Here is a 24,824-nt window from a genome sequence, read left to right on the forward strand (position 1 = left end):
ACTTAATATTAGTTATATTTATAATCTTCTTATTCTATATACTTACTATTAAAGTATTTTATAAAAAAGCTAGGGTTTAGACCGAATATTACTTTATTATTATTATTAAAACTTAGTAACGTCTAGCTAAGTAATTAGTTTTTTATATAAATATTTTTAATAAGTTTATTATTACGTTTTTATAAGTAAAAGCGGCTATTTTATTTATATACGAAGTACTAGAAATATTTATTATCTAAGTATTTTACTTAGAATAATTCTTTATAAAAAGGGTCCGTAGGGTTAAGTAAAGAATAGTCTTTATCTATATAGGGGGTTATTATAACTTTTTTACGTTTTTTAGTTTTATAGAACTAAATAATTTAGTTATTTTTAAATAGATAAATATATTTATACTATAGTTCTTTATTATCCTTTTTAGAGTTAGTATTATTAACGCTAAGTAATACTTTATAATCAATTTCTATTTAAGCACGTTATTAAGTAATATTACGAAGTTCGTCCGAATTATAAGGTAATTCTACTTCGTTAAAATAAAAGGAGCTAGGTCCTATTTTAATATTTTCTTTTTTAAGGTTAAAGTTAATTTTCCTTTTTTTTATAACTCCGAAATTAAGAGTCGGTCTTTTAATTATTTCGATCTTATTTTTATATAAAAAGTCTTTAAGCTACTCCTTAACCTTATAAATAAATTTTCTATTACTATTTACTTTTCGTATTATATAAATAGACTTAATTAGGATTTTATTTAAATTAAGTCCTTCTTTAAACTTAGTAAATTATTTCTAATTTATATAATTTCGTTATATTATATAAACAAGGCTACTTATAATTTTTTTAGTATTAGGTCCTCTTTTTTTAAATTTAAGGAGTTACTCCCTTCTATTAACTAAGAGTTTTTACTTAATTCGGCCTTCGAGGAAGTAAAATATATCTCTTATAACGGGGTCTATTTTAGCCTTCTTTTTTATATTTTTATAAATTTAAGAAAGCGTAATAATATACTTAATATTATTTTATTTAAAAATATAGGGTCGGTAGGCGGGTATTTTTTTTTTTTTATTATTATTACTAGGGTCTTAATAGGGGGTAGTATAGTATTATACCCGGATTATTTTTTAATTTTAACTTATTTTAAGTACTATCCTATTTATTCTTTACTATTTTAGTAAGTAAGATAGTTATTATCGTAATAAGCTATTTATAAGAGTTACTTATAGAGGACTTCTCTACTTATAATATTAGCTCGTTTTTTTAAAATAGGTTAGTATTAAATATACTTAGGTTATTAATAATCTTTAGCTATATATCCTAGTTTATTATAATTATAATATTTAAAATCCTTTTTTTATTATAATTCTTCGCATTTAGTAATACTAAGGTCTATAAATCCTCCGTATTATTTATAAAACGTACTTTATTATTATTAATTTCTTAAGTTATTCTAGTAATTACTTAGTAGTTTATTATAGTTTTAGTATTTTTAACTAGAGTTAGCCTAAGGGTATCGTACTTCCCCTTTTTTTTTACGTCGTTTATATAATTAAGTATCGATCTTAATAGTAAGTTCGATATACTATAAGAATTTTATTAGTATTTCTATTTTACTAAGTTCGTCCTTAACTTTATCCTTTAATCCTTAATAAAATAAAAAAATATAAGTTTCTTTAATAAAATCGAGTCGTACTACGAGTTTTTTAAACTTAGTAGCGTAATACGAAGTAAACTTAGTTTATTAAAAATTAGCTAAGTCTCTCTTAGCTTATCGCTTTTTATTAAAGTCTTAGAATAGGGATTTAAGGGCATTCTAAAATCCTATTATATTACTAAAAATATTTATAGTTTTTTCTTTATAATATAATAAATAACCGTTATTACTAAAGAATTTTTTTTAAAAAGGTTCGAACTACTCTAGGGCTCGTCCCTTAAAAAAGGTTACTATATAAATAACTCGTTTAATCTTATTATAAAAATTAGTAACGTAAAACGTTTAATAAGTTCTAATTTAAATTAAAAATCCCTTAAAACGTCTAGTAGTTTTATTAAAAATAATAGGTATATTAAATTTAAGTTTTTCTTATCTATCTATAAGAATCTTAATAATACTAATAGTAACTTAGAGGGTTCTAACTTTTTATTCTAAATCGTTTATTTCTCTTTTTTTAATTCCTAAGTTAGTTATAGCTTTATTAACTATATTTTAAAAAGCGGTAATATTTTTATTATTCTTAGTTAGAGTTATAGCTATTTAAATAGAGTTATTATTAAAAAGTTCTATAAGTTCCTTATTTTACTTATTACTTTTCTTAATAGTGCGCCGTATTTTTTTATAATTTACTTTTTTAAAAACTACGTTATTATTAGAGTCGTAAGTAATATTAGGTATCTCGTTATCCTTAACCCTAGCTAACTTACTAACTAAGTTAACGGGTCGCTTAGAGTTAAATAAAGGGGTACTTAGGGTTTTAAAAAATATCGTTATTTATTTTACTACTTAATAAGTCTCGTAAGGTTAACTTACTAAATAAGAGTAATTAAAGTATTACGGCTAGCTTATTATAATAAGTATATTAATAAAAGTTAAGGTTACGAGTACTAAGTAAATAGTATCGTAGTCGTAAATAGCTTTTTTAAAACTATATTTATAAATAATAAAGTAAATAAAGCTTTAATAATTAATTATAATCTTATTAAAAAAGGTTCTTAATAAAAATAGCTAAAAGTAATCGTAAGATCTAATATTAAGTTAATTATTAAAGAAGCTATAAAAAGTCTATTTTTAAGCCTAGTTTAAGTTTATATTATATATAAGTCTTATTCTTAAATATATCCTTTATAATATTCTTATTTATTATTATCTAACTATTTACTAAACGGTCGTCCGTCCTACTTATTTATAATCGTCCGTCCTACTTATTTACGGGTATCCGTTCTTTATCTTATTATATAATTATAGTTACGTAACTTATTTATAGTTCTTCTATTTTAAAAAGAGTTACCCTAAGTCCGTATTTTTATATATATAGTATAATAGCCGCTATAGGTTTTATAGGGCGAGGCCCTAGCCTTATTATACGTATTAAGTTATAATAAAGTGCTATAGGGTTTATAAAAAAAGAGTAAGTATAGTTTATAAATAATATAGCGTAATTACTTTATTTTAGTACGTAATAATAGTAATAAGTACGCTATAAAAAAGTAGTATAGTAATTAAACGTTCCGTATTTTATAAATTATAGCATTATAACTACCTAACTAGCCCTATAAGTAATTATATCTCAGTTAATAATAGCTTATAGTTATAATTACTTATAAGTATAACGGCCGCTTTAGTAAACTATTAAACTTATATTCTTTTATAAAATTAGTACGCTTTAGTACCCTAGTTCCTAAAAATAGGCTTTATAAATAAATAGTTATTAACTAGCTTTTTATTAAGTATTAAGAAAAAGACGTTTATTATAAATACTAAATAGTTAAAGTAGCGGGGCTAATTTTTTTTTTTAGGGCCCCCTAGTTATACTTAATATAGTAAACGGGGTTTTAAAAAACGAGGGGTAATAAGTTAAAAGCTACGGGGGCGCTAATTAGCCTAGTTAATAAGCTACTTTTATAATACGAACGCCGTTTTTAAAAATAGTAGCCCGCTTAATTTATAATATAATCTTTTTAGTTATTACTTATAGTGCTAATAGCCCTTACGGGCTTATAATAATTACTTAGTTAATTTTATTAATAGTTATATACTTATTTTAAAAATTAAGCTATATATATCTAAGTTTAAATACTTTTATTATAAAACTACGAATAGCTTATTATATAAGTTATTATTTATTTAATAATACCTTACTATATAAATAACTATAATAATTTTAAAGCTAATATATACTAAAAACCTCGACTTTAAAAAAAGTATATTTATTAAATTAAAAACTAATACCCTTCGGAGCTTACTAACAATTTATAATAACTTCTCGAATTATATAACTTTATATTAGTAATAATTTATTTAAATTTCTTCCCTATTAATTTTTAATATTAAAGTAGTATTTTAATATAGTTATAATAAGTAACGGAGGGTTAGGGCTTAACTCTAAAAAAAGAGCTTAAAAAACGGCTACTATATTTAAAAAAAATAATAGGTACGCAAATTACTTAATCCTAATATAGGAAAATAGTAATAATAAATACTAATATAGGGCTCTTTTAAGTTTTATAATTAGAATAAGTATAATTTAAATCCCTTAATAAAGAATAATTAAAAAGTAAGTTTAGTATTAGTAGCCGTAATAATTCTAATTTTAATAATATATATTAAAATTATTTTAGTTAAAAAGCTCGTAATAAAACCTTAAGCTTAGCTAGCCGTTCTATTTTACTATTTATATTAATCCGGCCGGGCCTTTCCCTTTATAAAACTATATACCCTTTATTAAATATATTAAAAAAATAGGATTTTTATTTTAAAAAGATTAGAGTACTCTAAATAGGCTTTTACTTAAATATATTAGTATAAAATAATAAAATAGGACGTATAGTTTTATTTTATTAATTTTTAAAACTATTATAATAATTAATAAAGATAGTTAGGAATATTAGTATTTAATTATTAGAAGTAAAGTTCTTAAATTTATTAAAAACTAACTATTATAAAAGTATTTACTAAGGATATTTTTATTTATTAAGAACGAAAGTTAGGGGATCGAAAATAATTAGATATTATCGTAGTTTTAATTATAAACTATATTAATTAGGGATTAAATAATATTATTTTTTAACTCGTTTAGTACTTTATAAAAAATTAAAGTACTTAAGTTCTAAGGGGAGTATAATTATAAAGCTAAAACTTAAAAAAATTAATAAAAGGGTATTACTAAGAATAGAGCTTACGGCTTAATTTAATTTAATACGAGGAAACTTACTAAGTTTAAATATAATAAAAATTAATAAATTAAGAGCTCTTTTTTAATTTTATAAGTAATAATATATAGCTATTTTTAGTTAGTAAAGTAATTTATTTACTTAATTATAATAATAAACGAGATTTTAATTTACTAAATAGCCCGTATTATTTTAATAATATACTAGCTTTTTAAAAGGATTATTAATTTAAACTAATAAAAGTTTAAAATAATAATAAGTTTATAATACTCTTAAATATTCTAAGCCGTATATATATTATATTAATAGAGCTAGTAAGTTCTTTTTTAATTAAAAAGCCTAGATAATTTTATTAAACTCTATCGTACTAAAAATAAAGTATTATAATTATTACTTTTTAATAAGGAATCTTTAATAAGTATAAGTTATTAGCTTATATTAATTACGTCCCTACTTTTTATATATATTACCCGTTATTATTATTAATTAAATAGCTTAGTAAGGCTTTTAAACTAGCTTAAAAAGGTAAGTAACCGCTACTTAGGGCTAAAAAGTTATTTAAATTTAGTTATTTAGAAAAAGTAAAAGTTATAATAAAGTCTCTATTAATAAATTAATAAAGGGATTATTATTAAGTTATTATTTTATAACCTTTTATAAATATACTTAACTATTATTTTAGTAAATAAAAGAAGCTTTTTATAGGCCTCTTTTCTTAGTACCGGCCCCTATTACGAAGACGGGGCGCTTACTAAAAAAAACTAAACTTTATTTATATAATATCTTTTCTAAGTAATATAAGTAAATAATTAAAACTTTTAATAACGGATTTTTTAGTTTTAGTATTAATAAAAAACGTAACGAAATATAATAAATAATATAAATTATAAAGTTTAATAAATTATCGAATTTTTAAATATATATTACGCTCGCTAGTATTTTAGTAAGTATACTTATTTAAATATTATTTTAATTTTTAAGTACTACTTAGTTTTAAGGTTTTATAATATATATAAGTTTTAAAAAATAGTAGCGGACCTTTTTAGAGCCTCTTTTACGTAGTAATTAATATCTCGTACTAAGATCTAAAAAAACTCTTATTATAAAACCCCTAAACTTTTTATAAGTTAACTTTAAATTAAGTAAAAATACTTATTAAATTTACGTATATTATTAAGTAGAAGAAAAAAAATTAATAAGGATTACCTTAATAATAATAAGTAAAGTAGTAATAATTTAAATTTAAAATTTAGCCCTAGGCCCGAGTTATAATTTATAAAAAATATTTTTAGCGCAGTGCTTTTTAAGTTTTTTAAAACGGGATACTATAGAAAATAAGAGCCTTATATAGTTAAATACTAAGCTTTTATAAAGCTTTTTTAATAAGTTAAGTAGTTTAGAAATACTATTTTAAATAAAAAGTATATTTTTTTTAAAGTTAAATATTAGCTAGAGACTAATAGTATATAAATAAAGTAATTAAAAAATAAAAAATACTTTAAAAAGAGGGCTAAATAGTATATAAAATTATTAAAAAAGAAGCGTTTATAACTAAACTTATATCTAGTAAATTACTTAGCTCTCGTAACTAAAGTACTTTATTAGTATAAGCTAGTATTAGCTTATTATTAAAAATAAAAGCTTTAAGAACATAGCTCTTTTTAAAGAGTATTATAATTTATTATATAATATTTTTTAATAAGCTAAGGTACGCGCTCTATAAAAATATTAGTATAATAGTTATTAATAACCCGTTTTAAAATACGGATTAAGGAGTTAACTTTATATATAAGTATTTAAGTATTAAACCCCTATATATAATAAAAATAAATATAAGTAAGAGCTTTAGTATATTATTAACTAATTTTAATATTTTTAAATAGATTTAAGTAAGAGTATATAGGGTTAAACCTAAAAAAAAGTAAACTATATATATATAAAGTAAAGTTAAAAAAAACTTTAATAGAGGTTCGTAGCGGTTTTAATATATAAATTAATTATTAAATATACGTATAAAAATAAAAAACTAATCGAACTTTTTAATAGCTAGTTTTTATTAAAGTTTTTTTTAAAATAGTAATATTAAGCTTAGTTTTATAAAGTAAAGCGAATAATTAGGGATTCGGGGGCTATTTTTTATTTTTATTTATTTTTAAACTTTAAATATATAAGAAGTTTTATTACTTAGTTAAACGTAAGTATTTAAATATATTAATATTAATAGGCTATTCTTAATAAATAAAACTAGTAATATAAAATAAACTAAATACGAAGTTAAGGTACTAGAGTAGTTACTTATTAGATATTATAAAAAGTATTAATATATTTTAATAATAAGATAGTAGCTATAGAAATCGGAATTTACTAAGAATTATATAATAACTTATTTATTAAATATACTAGCTTTAAAAATAAATAATATTTAAATAACTTATTTATACCTCGCTTTTAATATAAAAACGATATACTAAGGCATAAGCGGATATAAAAATTAATAATAAAGCTTAAAATATAAACTTAAGTAAAACGGCCTTTAGTATAGATCTTAATAATAATAATAAATACTTTAATAAGAACTTAAAAAACTAAAGTAGGGAAAGGTTCTATATAAATAGTAATTAGATATAAGTTAGTTAATCCTAAATTATAAAAAAGTTCTATTTTAAAGGGGTATTTATATTTTATATAAGAAAAAAGAAGCTAGTTAATATTTTAATATTTAAATATAAGTTTTATATAGTAATATAACTAAATATAAAAACGACGGCGGGGGCCCTAGGTAAAGTTCTTTTTTTTTTTTAATAATTTATTATTTTAAAATCGGTTTATTTAAAGCTAGGGTTTAATAATTAAAAGAGCTTAGTATTTTTATTAAGTTTAGTACGCTCTTAATATCCTTTAAAAATTTATAAAAAAAATAATTCTTATACTAAGTCGTATTTATAACTATAATAAGTTTTTAAAATAAATAGCCTCTAATTAATAAAATATTATAAATAAAAAAAGTTAATAAAATAGATCTATAACTTTAGGATAAGGATTAGTTCTAAAGGTTAAGTATATTAAACTTTAAATAAATAACTTAAGAATAAGTTATTACTAACTAAGTAACTAGCTAGAAATTTTTAATACTTAGGTTCTAATGCCCTTAATAAGCTTTAGCTATTTAATATATAGTTAATAACTAATTTAAAACTAATATAAATAAAGGGAATCTAACTATTTAATTAAAATATAATATTATAATAACTAAAAAATAATATTAATATAATATAATTTTTACTTAGTACTTTAAATATTAAAATAAAAAAGTTTAACTAAGTATGGGTAAATAGTAAGAGTAATTATACTTTTTTAAAAGAGCTAAATACTTCGTTATTTAATTAGTAATATATATAAATAACTTAACGAGATTTTTATTATCCTTATTTATTATTTAATAAAACTATAACTAAGGGAACGGGCTTAATAAAATTAATAAAGAAAGAAGACTTTATTAAGTTTAATTTTAGTTTAATATTATAAAAGAATATAAAGAGTATAGAATAAGTAAGAGCTTTAATATTAGTAAAATACTACTACTTTTTTTATTTTTTTATTTATTTAATAAAGCGGGGCTAGATATATATTTAATTTTTAATTTTAAAGTCTTTTACGGGCCGACCTAGGTTAAAAATATTATTAAATAAGGAGTTTAATTAGGGTAGTATATTTATTAAACTATAACATAAGTATTCTAAGGGGGATTTATAAAAAATAAAAATCTCTAATAAAATAAAAAGATAAAAGTTCTTTTAATTTTAATTTTTAGTATAAATATAAACTATAAAAGTATAGCTTATTAATTTTTTAGTCCCTTAAAATTTAAAACTAAAAATACTAAAAAGGTTATTATAAAAATAACTAGCTTATAGCAGCTAAGTATTTATAGTAATATTACTTTTTAATTTTTTAATATTAACTCTTTTTATTATATTAAAATAGAATTTAATAAGTATTAAATTATTTACTTATTAATAAGGAATATAAACTAGGTTTAAACCGTTATAAAATAAATTAATTTTATTTTATTAATAACCTCGTCGTAATAATAATTAAGCTTAGTACGAGAAGAACTACTTATTTAAATAATTAGTTTTTATAGCTATCTAACTAAGTATTACTATAATATTATTATTTACTAAATAATAACTAAACGTTTTTAAATTAAAATCTATACTAGAACGCGACGATATTTTTTATATATATAAATAAATATAAATAAGCTTTAGCTTAGTATTTTAATAAATAATTTTTTTATTATTCTTAAAATAAATAATAATATTTTATAAATTATAATTTTAGTACGAGCGGGGTTAAATTCTTTATAAATAATTTAAATATATAAAAAAGTCTTATCCCCCCGATAGAGCAATCCGCCGGGGCCGTATTATATATTACGTATTAAGGAAAACTAAGTATATTACGCTCTATACTTAATTACTAATTAAAACTCCCGACCTTCCCCCATAATTCTCTAAGTTCTAGCTATCTAGAGGGCGAGCTATACCTATTTTAACGTATATAAGACCTCCTAGTACTAGCCTATATAAGTAGCTAGATCCCGTATTATATACTCCTTCTCGTTAAGGGTTAGGGGGCCCCTTATATATTCCCTTATATTTATAATATAGCCCGTATTAAAGGGATTTCTAGCTTTATAAAATATAATTTCTAAACTAATATTAATATACCGGATCTTAACGTCCGTACTAGCCCGGCTATTTATAGTATTCGTACTATTACTTAGCCGAATTCCGTACTATTAAAAGGTACTTTACTAATCCTCGGGTATACTTACGTTAGCTATAATAGCTATAGCGTCGAGCTAGCTAAAGAGGGCGCCCAGCCCGAGAGGGGTAGACTTATTAACGGGCATCTTTAGCCCACTAATTACTAACTATATACTAAGAGTAGAGTAAGTTCTCGTTAAAGTAGTAGTTTATATATTAATAAGTTTGTTTAGTAGATTTATTTAGTAGATTTATTTAGTTTAAATAGAGAGTAGCTTTAAGTAATATTAGAAGCGATAAGGATAAAAAGAATCTTTACGAGCTCTAAAGAGTAGTAGATATTAGTTTATTTAGCTCTTTTTCTAAAAACCTCTACGTTACTATTAAAGTTTAAAACCTCTATAGTTAAGGAAGGCCGCCTCTAATTATTACGGCTAATTATTATAACTAACTATTACGGCCGACTTTTATTATTAACCTTTTTAACTAGTGCCGCTATATAACAAAAAGGGTAGCTTACTTATCCTAAATTATATAGCGGTTTTTATATTAAAATTATTATATTACGTTAAGCGCGTACTTAGGGTATATTACGCATATTATATAATTAAAAAGTATACTATATTATATAATTTCTTTTAAAAACGTAATCTCGTTAAAGTCGATCTTTTATACTTATAAAGCTAAAAAAAAACCACTATATAAAAAGGTCTTATAAATAATAAAATAGCCTTATTATTATAATTTACTAAAAATAAGCCCTTTTTTACCTCGACTTTTTTATAAATTTTAGTAATTATAGGCCGCGAGGGTACGAAGTATTTTATTAATTTTAGTAATAATAATAATAATAATAACTACTCAAGTATTCCCGAAGTAGTTTAGTATTATATTACGTTACTAAGTACTTTAAAATAAGAAACGGCTAGCTAGGCTAAAGGCGTTATATAGTACTTAAATACCCTAAAATAAATAGTATAAAGCTAGTTATTTTTAAGTATACTAGGGCCGCTCTAAGTACCCTAGAGTAAGTACTATAAGTAATTTAAAAAGGCCCTGAGTATTTTAAAATAAACGTATTAAGTACCCTAAAATAGCTCCCTAAATATTTTAAAATAAGTATTATTAGCTCCCTAAAACCGCCCTAAGTACCCTAAAACGGCTCTCTAAGTACTCTAAAATAAATATAGCGAGTACTTTAAAAAGGCTTTAAATATTTTAAAATAAGTACTATTAACTCTTTAAAACCGCTTTAAGTACTCTAAAGTAGACGCCCTAAGTACTTTAGAATACGTAAACTAAGTACTTTAGAATAAGCGCTATAAGGGCCCTAGGGCCTAAATAGTTTAAAATAAAGCCCTAGGTATTATAAAAAGCGGTTAGAGGGCCTAAGTACCCTAAAAAAGAACTTAATAAAAATAAATAAGATTAAAATATAATAATAAATAGATTATATAATAGTTTTCTTTTATTTTTATAAGCATAAAAGATCGATTTTAATAGGATTACGCTTTTAAAAGAAATTATATAATATAATATATTTTTTAATTATATAATATACGTAATATACCCTAAGTACGCGGTTAACGTAATATAGTAATTTTAATATAAAAACCGTTATATAATTTAGGATAAGTAAGCTACTCTATTACTTATTAATAATAGGCTAAGTAATATACTTACGTAGCGGCGCTGGCTAGAAAGGTTAATAATAGAAGTTAGCTATAATAGTTAATTATAATAATCGGCCGTAATAGTTAAAAGTAGCCTTCTTTAACTATAAAGGTTCTAAACTTTAATAGTAACGTAGAGATTTTTAAAAAAAGGGCTAAATAGGTTAATATTTACTACTTTTTTATTATATTAAAGCTCGTAAAGATTCTTTTTATCCTTATTATTTTTAATATTACTTAAAGCTACTCTCTATTTAAATTAAATAAATTTACTAAATAAATCTACTAAACAAACTTATTAATATATAAACTACTACTCTCTTAGTATATAGTTAATAATTAGTAAGCTAAAAATACTTATTAATAAGTTTACCCCTCTCGGGCTAGGCGCCCTCTTTAGCTAGCTCGACGCTATAGCTATCGTAACTAACGTAAATATACTTAAAAAGTAATAAAGTACTTTTTAATAATACGGAATCTAATTAAATAATAATACAAACGCTATAAATAGCCGGGCTAATACGAATATTAAGATTTAGTATATTAATATTAGTTTAGAAATTATATTTTATAAAGTTAAAAATCCTTTTAATACGGGCTATATTATAAACGTAAGGGAATATAGTAGTTTTTTTCTAGCTTTATAAGCGCAAAAGATCGACCTTAACGGGATTACGCTTTTAAAGGAAATTACATAATACGGTACACTTTTTAACTATATAATAAACGTAAGGAAATATATAAGGGGCCCCCTAACCCTTAATAAAAAAGAGTATATAATATAGGATCTAGTTACTTACGCGGGCTAATACTAAAAGGTTTTATATATATTAGAGTAGGTATAGCTCGCTCTCTAAACGAGTAGGAAAAAGTCGGGAGCTATTTTAATTAATAATTAGGTATAGAGCGTAATATACTTAGTTTTTTTTAATACGTAATATATAGTACGGCCCTAGTGGATTATTCTATCGAGGGGAATAAATAGATTATAATAATAAAAACGGAGTTCCTTAAGTTAATTTTAAATATTAAAGAATCTTTACGAGTTCTAAAGAGTAATAAATATTAGCCTATTTAGCCCTTTTTAAAAAAGTTCTATATTATTATTAAAGTTTAGAACCTCTGTAGTTAAAAAAGGCCGTTTTTAATTATTATAGCTAACTATTATAATTAATTATCATAGCCGACCTTTATTATTAACTTTTTTAATTAGCGCCGTTATATAAAATAAAAAGGGTAGCTTATTTATTTTAAATTAAATAGCGGTTTTCGTATTAAAATTATTATATTATATTAAGCGCATACTTAGGATATATTACGTATATTATATACTTAAAAAGTATATTATATTATATAATTCTTTTTAAAAGCGTAATCCCGTTAAGGTCGATCTTTTATACTTATAAAGCCGGAAAAAAACCACTATATAAATAGTTAAGTTAATATAAATATTAAAATTTAAAATATAAACATTAACTTCAAAATTATATTTTATAAAATTAAAAATCTTTTTAACATAGGCTATATTATAAATATAGAAAAATATATAAGGGGTCCCTTAATTATTAATAAAAAGGGGTGTATAATATAAGATCTAGCTAATTATATAAGCTAATATCAAGAGGTTTTATTTATTTATTTATTTTGCTTTTACTAACTACTCGGGCGGTTCTTAAAATTAATTATGTAATATTAATATATAATTTTAATAAATACTTCTACTATTTTAATAAACCATCTTTTTTTAAGACTTTCTTCCTCTTTTTTAACTTTTTTCTTTATAATATTTATAACTACGGATTATTAATAGCGATATTAGGCGCCCGACGCTATTATTTTATAAGCCTGCGCACTTAGCTAAGTTTATAGCCCCTCTAAATAATAATAGCTTTTAATAATATAATATTAAAAATACCTTTATTACCGTCGTTAAGAATAATACTAAGTTTTATAAACACTAATATATACTTCTAATTTAAACTTATATATATATATATAAATATTTCCTACTTCGTTTCTTTTATTAAAATTAAAAACGCTTCCCTTTTTATTTATTATTATTACGCTATTATTATTATTATTACTATTTAGCTATTTACTTTAAGTATAGTTTATTAAAATACTAAGATATTATTAATAACTCGTTAACCCTCAGGGCTTTTTTAATGATTAAAAGTTCGATTTTATAAATATTATACTAAACGACCCCGAGCTATAAAAAGACTATTTTAATAAATATTATGTTTATAATATTAACTTATAAAAAGTAGATAGATATATTATAAAAAGTATTACTCTTATTAATACTTTCGTAATATAATAGAATAGAGTAAATAAGCCTAGACTTAATAATATAATTTAAAGCTTAGAAAGAGCGTAAGTAAACGCATTAAATAAAAATATTAATAAGGAGAGGTTATTATTAATTAAGATAAAAAGAGAAAGTAAGGGGTAGTATTTAGTTATTAAAAAGGCGATTAATATATTATCTAAGCGGGGTTATTTTACTTAGTAACGGCTGCGGCCGGCTATAGTTAGTTATAAGGTTATATTAAAGTATATAAAAAGAATACTTAATATTAACTTTAATAAACTAGCTTACTTATAAAGGCGAAGATAGCCCCTAATAAGGCGGACCGGACCCTAAAGGGTAAGAGGTTTTATATATATTAAAATAAGTATAGCTCGCTTTTTAAATAGCTAGAAGTAGTAAAAAGTTAAGAGTTTTAATTAGTAGTTAGGTATAAAGCGCGATATACTTAGTTTTTCTTTATTACGTAATATATAGTACGGCCCCGGTAAATTGCTCTATTAGGGAGATAAACTTCTTTTATATATAATCTTTTTTTCTTTGAAAAACATATCCCTTACTACCTCTTTATACCTATTATATTAGGCTTTGATTTATATATAATTTTAATAAACTTTATATTTTAAATATATAAAATATATATATTTTAAAATCCCCCTAACAGAGTAATTTGCTAGGGCCGTACTATATATTACGTATTAAAGAAAACTAAGTATATTACGCTCTATACCTAATTACTAATTAAAGTAGTAGTTAATTAACTTAACCGTTATTTCTTTTTTATTAATAGCTCCTAACCTTCTACCGTAGTTTTCTAAGTTCTAACTATCTAAAGAACGAGCTATACTTATTTTAACGTATATAGGACCTCTTAATACTAGCTTACGTAAGTAGCTAGATTTTATATTATATACTCTTTTTTATTAAAGATTAAAGAACCCTTTATATATTCTTTTATATTTATAATATAGCCCGTATTTAAACAATATTTAGTTTTATAAAATATAATTTTTCAATTAATATTAATAAGCTAGATTTTAATATTATATTAGTCTAGTTATTTATAGTATTTATATTATTACTTAGCTAGATTTTATATTATTAAAAAGTATTATATTACTCTTTAAGTACATTTACGTTAGTTATAATAACTAAAGCGTCGAGGGGGCCTAAGAATCTATCGAGCCTTAGAGGGAGTAACTTATTAAAAAGTATTTTTAATAAAATAGTAGTTTATATATTAATAAGTTCGTTTAATAAGTTTATTCAATAAATTTATTTAGTTTAAATAAAAAGTAGCTTTAAGTAATATTAAAAATAATAAGAATAAAAAATCTTTATAAGCTTTAAAAAGTAGTTAAATATTAGCCTTTTTAGCCTTTTTTTTAAAAAACCTCTACGTTATTATTAAAGTTTAGAACTTTTATAATTAAGGGCCGCCTTTAACTTTTATAACTAATCTCTATTATTACTCTTTTTAACTAGCGCTACTATATAAAAAGTCGCTTACTTATCCTAAGTTATATAATAGTTTTTTATATTAAAGTTATTATATTATATTAAGCGCGTACTTAGGGTATATTTTATATATTATATAATTAAAAAGTTTACTATATTATATAATTTCTTTTAAAAACGTAATACTATTAAGGTTAATCTTTTACGCTTATAAAGCTAAAAAACAAAATATTATATATATCTTAAAAACGGGACCCGTTATTTCAGTATACTAAGTTTTTTATTCTTATTTATTATTATTTAACTTATTTTATAAGATTTTGTTTCTAAAAAGATATATAATATTTAAATATATTAATATATTTAATATATTCTATTGAGATAGTGGGAGTATTTATTAATACTGTGTATTAATACCGTGTAATTGATATCGAAAACCGCCCGAGTAGCGAGTAAAGGCAGAATATAAAAACAAATATTTAATATATTATAATTATTATAGCTTATAAAGCGGGTTAACTTAAGTTATATATCATTAGTTTTAATAATATATTAAATTATATAGTTCGTTTCTTAAACGACTAATTACGTTAAATTTAACTCTTTATATTTATTAAGTTAAGAAAAAGCTATTATATTATATTTTATAATCTTCTATATAACTTAATTATCTTAGACTCGATGTTTTATTCATAGCCTAGAAAGAAACGTTATAATATCATAATATTATAAGAGCGTTCTTTTGAACTTATAATCAAGAAAGTTAAATTAATAATAGATTTTAATATCATAATTAAATAATAAATTCTCTTTTCTTTTTACTTAACTATAGGCTTTAATTATAATAAATTACTATTAAGAAATAAAAATACGTATTTTTATTATTATTTAGTATTATTTACTTTCTCTTACACTCATAACTTCGGATAGCATCGTTAAAGCGGCCATTACCATCAGCTAAATTATCATCATCCTGGTTACGATAGGACTCCCCTCGACATTGCCGCTCCCTATATTTAAGAAATGTCTTTCTTAGTCAAGAAGGTTCTAAGTAACAATTCTGTTCTCAAGGTTTATACTTACCGATACCAAGTGCAAGTATCTTTATTCCTATCATTATTACGAATAGAGCTGATGCGGTCAACGAAACTCTCCGGGACATTATCTACGCATAGCTCCTCTGTAAGTAAAATGCTTATAGCGACCGATTAAGCATCGAGATAAGGGCTTAGTGTGGGAGCGGAACTCACAGCAAGATCCTGTCTGAAGGACGTCGGTTCGGCAGCGGCCTCTGAAGCGGGTGTCGTCACACATAAAGACGGTAGCCTCAGCACGAGCAGAGATAGCTGGGGTTGAAGTTTTGTCTATAGGGGTAGCGATGATCAGGACGGCAAGTGCCCCTAGACACGCCAGAGATGATTTCATAAAGCCCATTGTGATTGAAACAATTGTGTAGTTCGATCTGGCACTTGTGTAAGGCATGCAGACACATCAGGAGCACCATCAGTGAGGAATGGGGTTTAAATACTGAACGACGTCGACAAATCTATCAGCCCTGCTTTCCTCCCTTGAACCATGGAAACCGCCTGTGTCCAAAGGCGATCGGGTATCATCCGGGCTTCCTTGTTTCGTTGACCTTTATCATGAAAGTAAACTATAGCCTGAAGTATGCCCAGGGCTGCAGAACGCCACGGTATCCTTGTTAAGTCGTGCGAACAATGATGGACAAATGATCTCTTCAAGGCGCTAGATTTCCTATAGACATATCACTTATTCTTGACGGTACACTCATAGAGTCTCTTGAAAGCCCATGCTGCCTTCCCAACGACACGACATCTTTCACACACGTGCAGCACCACTTTCGCAGTCCGCGGCCGGGCTCGACACACACATATAAACTTATGCAGAATACCGGATGCTTTTGCATGTTTGTACGGTACTTGATGGCTCCTGTTATTGATTTCTAGGGGCTTTTAGGTTTCTGAACTTACGTCTGACGCACCTGCTCTAGATCAACGTTCTCAAGCACACGCAGGCCAAGGTTGTGGTATTAACATCTTTCGCGGACGCTCGGCCCGGATTTCAAACGGAATTGGTTTGATGTCACGCCTCGTTAAAGCAAATGAGTGGTCAGCTGAGCTAAAGCTTCGTCTGTTGAACCCAAAATGTGATGCCCTTACCATTTTGCCTCGCGAGCACGTGCTCGGTAGCGCGTTCAGCACTTCAGTCTGTCACTAGACCGAGTCTTTCGTTTGGAATACACTTCTGTTATGCGAAAAGACTTTCTAAGCGACTGTTATCAAACGTGCTTAGTCACCCTCGTTTGGCTCTCGACTTTCACTTTAAATATGAGGTCTTTCTATCGGACGAAGCCGTGGCCAAAGCTCCAAGATCATGCTTTCTTCCTAGACGAACCTGATACCGCACATCTCACATTTGATCTCTCGGTAGCTTTGGTATTCTAGGTACGACAATTTACAGGGTTTATGTACAGACTCCATGAAGGTAGGACATTTCGATGATGAAGTGGCGGGTCTCTATGTTCTACCTGGTATCGTGTTGATGGGTCGTGCCGCACATCACATAGCTCAGGACAATTCTTGTTACCATCAGACCTCTTATGCCAACAGTCCTAGCCTGATGTATGTTGTTGTCCCGACATGCTGTCACGCAATAACTCATAAGTTCGCATTGATGCCCGAAGTCTGTCGTGATGGCTTCAACCGTCCGTGGACTCTTGGCATATTGCGTGACCCGGCCACATAATCACCGCGATGTACACCGGCTTGCACATTCTTTTTTAATACACTCATTCTCTACAATCCATATCAATGCTCCTATTGCGATCGCACGGCAAATTCTAAGACGCTTTTCTGGCTAAATCTTTGAATAGAAGCCTAAAACTCGCTTACAAGAGCAGCTTTCATCAGTTGCTTGTCTTGGATCATGACTTTGTCAAGTAAGACTCTAGACTCTAAGTTGATCTTGCTTCCTCTCCACGTAGTCAAGGGCTGGAATGAACTTTAATATTGAGGGAAGGTGAACTCTTTCGTCGCATACGTTGGATAGACCAACGCTCATGCTAGCTACTAAAAGGATGACAAGGCCCATGACTTAATATACATGTCTCAAGCACGTTCAAACTCCAGCCAAAGGCAATGATCCCTCCTGCAAACGCATTATGATGATACCACATGAGAATGGTCAACTTGAAGTCCAATTCTGCTTCCAGCTCCTCATTCTTGAATCTCAGATTCACTGTCATGCACAACCGGTCTCGGAATTGACTCAAGTAGTACTAGGATACTATCTGCCTTCCCAAACTCGGTACAATAAAGAAAGGATGATAAAGCCTTAACAGTTCGTTCTAGTAGCTACGCCACTACGCCGCTTGCCTGCAAACAGTATGTGCGGTGCCGACTTCCAGCCATTGCTGATTATCAAGTCTCTGTAATATTTGCGCTCTCGGAACCAGGAAGCTTAATCTCTATACACTTTTCAGGTCTTTCCCAAATTGAGCCATCTCTACGCTAATGGAACCACTACCCTATATTACCTTGTTGTACAAAGGAAGATGCAACTTGCATGTGCAAAAAGTGAAAGCGGTGACCGCCAGACTCCAGCGACTAATACATGTACTCTTCCTCCACGAACTTCACACATCTTGGTTCATGGGTACAGGCGAAAGTCGAGGCTGCTTCAAACTTGGGCTTGACATCGGAAGCCTCCTTCCCTTTCCTTTCCCACCCTTTCCAGCCCCTCCAGCCTTTTCTCCCTTCCCGGGTTTGCCAGCCTTCCCAGCCTTCCCAGCCTTTCCAGCTTTTCCTGCGTGCCTTGTCTCCGATAATAGTGAATGTAAGCTGACTTATGATCAACTTTCGAGTCCAAATAAAGACAAAATAAAATTAGTGAATACTTACAGCAGCGCGGCACCGTCTCCTCGCATGGTTGTCAGCGTGAGACTCGACAACCAAATGCCCAGGGTTGATACAGTTAGTTTGTCCACATAGGTGGCTTACGTCCAACCCCTCCAATAGACGGTCTTTGGTAGCCCTTCGATGGAAAGCAACAATGGCCAATCGATGGCCATATTGCCTCTTTGCTTCCTTCGTCCTCACCCCTGGAAAGACCGGTCTCGTTTCAACGTACCCCTTTTTGGCGTCGTACTTATGTTAATATTCACACACTTATAGATGGTAAGTCGAACGAAGGGCATATACAGATTTGGTAGGTCTCTTCTGGCAGAGTATGCATCCATTTAGCGCCCTCTTTGCGGGTCTGTAAGAACTTCCGCTCGAGGAGGAATTCCCAAGAACCAATTGAAGCCACGCCCTGAAAGCCCTCTTCCTAGAGCAACACCAAAGCTCGAACATAGTGTTGGAACATCTTTTGATGGTCTTATGCGGGTTTGAAGCTTTGGAAGTTGAGGGGACATTGGAATCTGGAGTAAGCGAAAGAGACCGTGGTGGGAGTTTCGGAGGCGACGCACGCCTTCCGCGTCCCATGGTAAAGATGTCGGAATAAGAAGGTAAGAGATGGATGAACTATGGTTTGAAGAATAAGAACAAGGTACGGATGGCGATTAACGATGCTTTTAAAGAAATAGAAATCAGGATGGAGGTGAAGTCTCACTGTAGGACGGTCATTGACGATATTGCGCCATGAACGCGTCCAAAAGGGACGCGCGCTCAACGTGCTTCAATTACCGTAATTGGATCCAGAGTGTGCCACATCAGATACCGGCATTACTATGCTTGTAATCAGCTAGTTGGGGAAAGATATATTGAACGTAGGATAGTCGGGTATCCATTGTATCCTTGCAAGATAATTACTTTTGTGGGGTGAGGTATGATGGATTGCCGGGCGCGGGAGAAAGGGTGTGAGCAGCCCTGCAACATCAAGACCCTGTTTAGGAACCCCTTTCTGCATGTCAAAAGGAGTGGCCCAGAAACTCTAGACTCGAGCTTTGCGTCAAGGTTGGTATCCGAAGTAGAGAGACTATGGACTCGATCTATCGGGGTCTAGCACTGCGAAGCTTGGAGAAAATGGCAGTGGTGGGCTAGGTCACTGGACGGTCTTCATGATAGAAAAGCTGACGGTTTGGACGGAGCGGTGATCGGGCGCTGTCTACGTACTCCGTGCCTCGGCAGCTAGGCTCGGTCCCTTCCGGCCCCATGAAAACGTCGTCAAGTTGGGTCAAGATAGGCATCCAGCCAACCAGTCTCAAATTGGATAATGAGGTGCTAATTGGTGGATGCGTGGACTTGGACTGAGCCTCTGGGGTGTGCAAATACATACCAAGGTATGTGAGACAGGTGGGTCTGGGGTCCTGACTCGTCACGTGCAAAGAGACTTGTTTGGAGGAAATGGAAATTGCCGCCTTTCATGGTTTTCTCCCCCAGAGCAATGGGCCGGTGGTTGGCAGGTCTGGACGGGCGGCATCGAAAACACCATACTCCTTCACTGCGGTATTTGCCAGCACTCTTATCATAGGAGTGATTTTCGGCATTTCTCAGTGCATATGGGGCGGGCTGATCTGGGGTACGATTTGGATTCTCTTTGATTACCTCATGGAGGTAGCCGGGAGATTGTTCCTTGACGGGAATCGCCGGAACAGAGGGCCCCGACCCACCTACCTACCGGTCTAACCTGAGGGTACCGCTAAGTTCTTCTCCAGCTGCCCGGTCCCGATTCCCAAGGTGGCAAGGTCTAACAGTCCAAGGATAGGGCTACTAAAACAATTTTTCACGATGCCCTCATTTAGGCAAAAGCGGGTCTGCCATGCTCGTGTCAGACACGCTAAGATAGGGGACTCGGAACCCTGCAGTCGTTATCCTTTTTCATCAAGCAAAGACCTCCCCCAGGTTGCCTCATCTCAAATCATGAGGGATACAAACTCATTCGCGATTTGATGCTTCTCCACGAACCCACGCCCTACCTGTGCTTCTCTCCGTCCATGAAGTATTGTCGAGTAGCACAATTCTCGCTTGCAGCCTCCGCGTAGTGAGGCAAGTCGCGACCCATGAGCCCCGCTGCGCATCCGCTGCCGCCCTCAAGCAGTCTTCCGCCTTTGCGCACTTTGAACCAGCTCACCGAAGCCGATGTCGCCGCCGCCCTACAGAACCTCTCCGTCATCTACTGCCCCTTGGCCGTGTCCGTCGCCTTTCAGCTTAGCCCCGAGACGCAAAAGTTTGCTCATCACGATTCATCTCTCGCCGACTCTGGCTACGTGTCGGAGACAGACGACGATCATGAGGAGATTGACGGCCTAGACCACCACATAGCCGCTCTCAAAGTCGACGTCTTTGAGCGCAATTGCGCCGAGCGCTGGTTGACTGGCTTAATCGCCAGAGCCGAGACTCTTTCTTGCTTTAAATCCCAGGACGCTTGTCAAAACGCACTGGACCAGGCCTCTTGCATCCTCGAATCATTCTTCGCCGCCCCACCAGACGATGATGCCTCGGCCGAGAAGGATCAGGATTACACGCGCGATTTCGCATTCCAACTCTCGCTCCCCAAACCACCATCAGCAAGTGTTCCAGTCACCATCCGACTCAACGACAGGTTAGCGGGCACAAACTCGGCTGACCCGGACGATGTCGGTCTCCAGAGCTGGGGCGCCTCCATCGTCCTGTCGGACATCATGTGTGCCTCGCCGGAGCGCTTTGGTCTTTCCCAACCTGGACTGGGTATTTCGCCGCGCATCATTGAACTCGGCGCCGGCACGGGGCTTGTGAGTCTCATGCTCGGCAAAACGCTGCCTCACTTGGGAGCATCTAGTCCGACCATCGTGGCAACTGATTACCACCCGGCTGTGCTTGAGAACTTACGCGCCAATGTTGCCCTCAACTTCGCGACAGCCAATCCCGCCCACGTACAGACCGCCGCTCTCGACTGGGCAGCACCTGACCTGGATGCACCGCTCCATGTTCCCGCCGACATCATCATCGCGACCGACGTCATCTACGCGCCGGAGCACGCTTTCTGGCTGCGTGACTGTGCGACTTGTCTACTCGCAGATTCTGGCGTCTTCTGGCTCCTGGTCACAGTGCGGCGCAATGGCCGTTTCAACGGCGTCAGCGACAGCGTAGAGTCTGCCTTCACGGCTGGCGACAGCCCCAAGCGGTCAGACGGCAAGAGGCTTGCCATCCTGCAATCAGAAGAACTGCTAAAACGGAGTGGAGTGGGACGAGGGGATGAGAGTGGCTACAAGCTTCTCCGAATTGGATGGGCCTACGAATAGACGATGAAATAGATGGGCCTGGCGCGATCAGACGAGACACACGACATTCTCCTCCAATAGATCATAGAGACTACACAGATAGATGATAAACGAAGGAGGCGAGCATCATAGACAGTCTGCACGGCGAGTGCATACATATCAGCATACAAATTGCAGATGTCCGCCCTCGCGTAGAGTATAGATAGATTATTATGTATATATGCATACATCAACGTTGACAAGTCATTTGCAGCTCACCTACGAAAGCTGGGCCGGCCTGAGGCTTCAAAGTGAATATTCTTGACGAGGTAACTCAGAATTGCCTGGTTCTGCAGATCATCTGTATTTCAATTACATGCAACGATGCCTCTAGTCGAGATTGTTCTTCCCCGGTACTGATGCCGTGTTGCGGGGTTCGGCCCTTGACCACACCGTCACGCCGGTATCGCAGCGAGTTACGACCCCAGGCCCATGCCGAACCAGACCAATTCTGACCCATGCACCGGTAGAAACCTGCTAACTACCTGTACCCCATGGAGAACTTCATTCTAAGAACGGCCATCACTGCGGACTGGGAGGGGAAATTCGCAGAGCGGCCGCAGAGATCGGGGGCAGCAAGAGGGGTCCACATCGGAGCCGGGCCCCCGGACCCAGAAAAAATATTGACGCAGTGCTACCTTACCTTACCTTACCTTGCCAGACGCGAACGCGTCCCACACGCGATCAACTCATTGACAGCGCAACTTTCCCGCAGCATCCTGCTTGCTCTCCGATCACGACTCCGTTCTTTGCTTGTGTCTGCCCTCAATACTAGCATTCAAATTCTTCTCCGCCTGTAGCCATGCCTCGAGGTAGACCCTCGTCGAAGCTTGCGAAGCAAGGTAAGAAGAATTTCCAACTACCAAAGTCTCTCTGCCTAGCTCTCTCATATTCCCCATGCGCTCCCATTCCCATTCTATTGCGCCCTCATTGACGCCCAAAACCTCGAGCAGACATTCCCTATGACGCGATCAGTAAAATCGTAGCGCATACCCTTGATCCCGAGACCGCGCTCGTGACCCTTACCGTTCTCGCCAAAGGCTCCCGCCTAGATGTTTCCGAATGGGATGTCCAGGAGCATCAACCGACATTGCTATGCGACTACTGGGCCAGCTTTCCGGGCAAGACGCGCCAAGATGTTCTAGGAATCGGAGAGCTTTACCATCCCTTTCGTCTGCTACGCCACCGACGTGTTCGGGGCCAATGGCAAGTACTAGTGCAATGGCTTGGGTATACGAGCGAGGGAGAGGATGTTTCTTGGGAGCCAGTCGTGAAAATGCGCGCTGATGCGCCGGACGTGTTGACAGACTACTGCGGGTACGTAAACGATGAGGGTGTAAATGCTGCGCTACTCGGGCCCACGGCGCGAGGGGATGCAAGTGGCGAGGAAGAGGGTCAATCAAATGAGCCCAAGCCTCAAGTCACAGCTCCTGCCGCCGCAAGACACTCAGCGAAGAGGAAGAGGGATAGTCTGGTCGAGCCTTCTGAAATTACCAGCGACAAACGACGACGCTGTAAGCCCTTCCTATTCCCAACCGACGATGGTTGATCAATCCTTGGCTGACTCAAAGCCTAGCATCGAGACATGAATCAACACCAGCCACAAAAGCTTCCCTGCCCAGATCCTCGACGTCAGCATCCAAGCGAAGACAATCGAAAATCCCCCAAGACGACCCCCAGTCGCTATCGACCCCCAGAGCAACTGTTTCGATCCGAAAGCAATCCAAGATACCCAACGATGATAGCAAGAAAGTCGGTGCATCTCCTGCACCATCACAATCTCTGCCCCGACGGAAGAATACGCGAGGAGCCTCCATTGAACCCACAGCATCTGTCGACGCTGAGCGCCTGAGCCCTGCAGACGTCCCCCGCACAATGCTGTGGTTCATGGATGACTTCACTGTGGGCGATATGCAGAAGGTCTGCCGCTTCATCGACGAGCACTGCACAGGCAAATTGCGTCTACCTCTGTACAGTGGTGGAGACTGGGATGGGAAGGCTGCTAGCGGCAGATGGGAGGATGTTTTCATGGTAAGCCCGCTTGGACGGTTGGGTAGGTATGACGATGAGGATGAGAAGGAAGAGTGATTGGGATCGCTCTCTAGCAATGCCTGCAGAGGCAAGCAGTTTCCCGGCGTTTTGCAAGGACTGGACTGGCAATCAATCCATGTGTTCAAGGAGCGCGTTGAGCACTGGTTTGTTGTGCAAGTCGCAGCCGCCTCGATCACTTTCAAGGAACAAAGTCGGCAGCGTAGAAAAGGACAATCTAGCTGTTCGTTGACTGATAACGAAGTTTCTGCAAACTTCCACTTCTACTCTCGTCGTCCGCTTCTCGTTGTGCTATCACGCGGCGTGCCACTGGTGTTCACGATGACAAAGTACTAGAGCATCCTGTGCTCGGCAATCAGAAGATGAGCTGTTCACCAAACGCGATGAACCAGGTTTCTGCTTGCGTATGAACAGAATGG

At 32.2% G+C, this 24,824-nt stretch overlaps 3 protein-coding genes across 3 annotated transcripts; 2 read left to right on the forward strand and 1 right to left on the reverse strand.

Annotated features, from left to right (window-relative positions):
- Positions 1–1,434: 1,434 nt before the first annotated feature.
- Positions 1,435–16,529, reverse strand: CCOS01_08824 (uncharacterized protein; the record flags this gene model as incomplete). Its single annotated transcript, XM_060456984.1, has 3 exons — positions 1,435–1,444; positions 11,337–11,349; positions 16,346–16,529. The coding sequence occupies 3 exons, from the start codon at positions 16,527–16,529 to the stop codon at positions 1,435–1,437; spliced, it is 207 nt and encodes a 68-aa protein (XP_060311684.1).
- A 4,588-nt stretch (positions 16,530–21,117) lies between these two features.
- CCOS01_08825 (methyltransferase domain-containing protein) lies at positions 21,118–22,338 on the forward strand (the record flags this gene model as incomplete). The annotated part of the gene is made up of 1 exon (XM_060456985.1): positions 21,118–22,338. The coding sequence occupies one exon, from the start codon at positions 21,118–21,120 to the stop codon at positions 22,336–22,338; it is 1,221 nt and encodes a 406-aa protein (XP_060311685.1).
- Positions 22,339–23,158: 820 nt separating this feature from the next.
- On the forward strand, positions 23,159–24,444 carry CCOS01_08826 (uncharacterized protein; the record flags this gene model as incomplete). Its single annotated transcript, XM_060456986.1, has 3 exons — positions 23,159–23,198; positions 23,310–23,870; positions 23,933–24,444. 3 exons carry the CDS (start codon positions 23,159–23,161, stop codon positions 24,442–24,444), a joined length of 1,113 nt encoding a protein of 370 aa, XP_060311686.1.
- Between the last annotated feature and the right edge of the window lie 380 nt (positions 24,445–24,824).

The sequence above is a fragment of the Colletotrichum costaricense genome (genome assembly GCF_030867565.1).
Source record: "Colletotrichum costaricense strain IMI 309622 chromosome Unknown Scaffold_9.1, whole genome shotgun sequence".
NCBI lineage: Eukaryota > Fungi > Ascomycota > Sordariomycetes > Glomerellales > Glomerellaceae > Colletotrichum > Colletotrichum costaricense.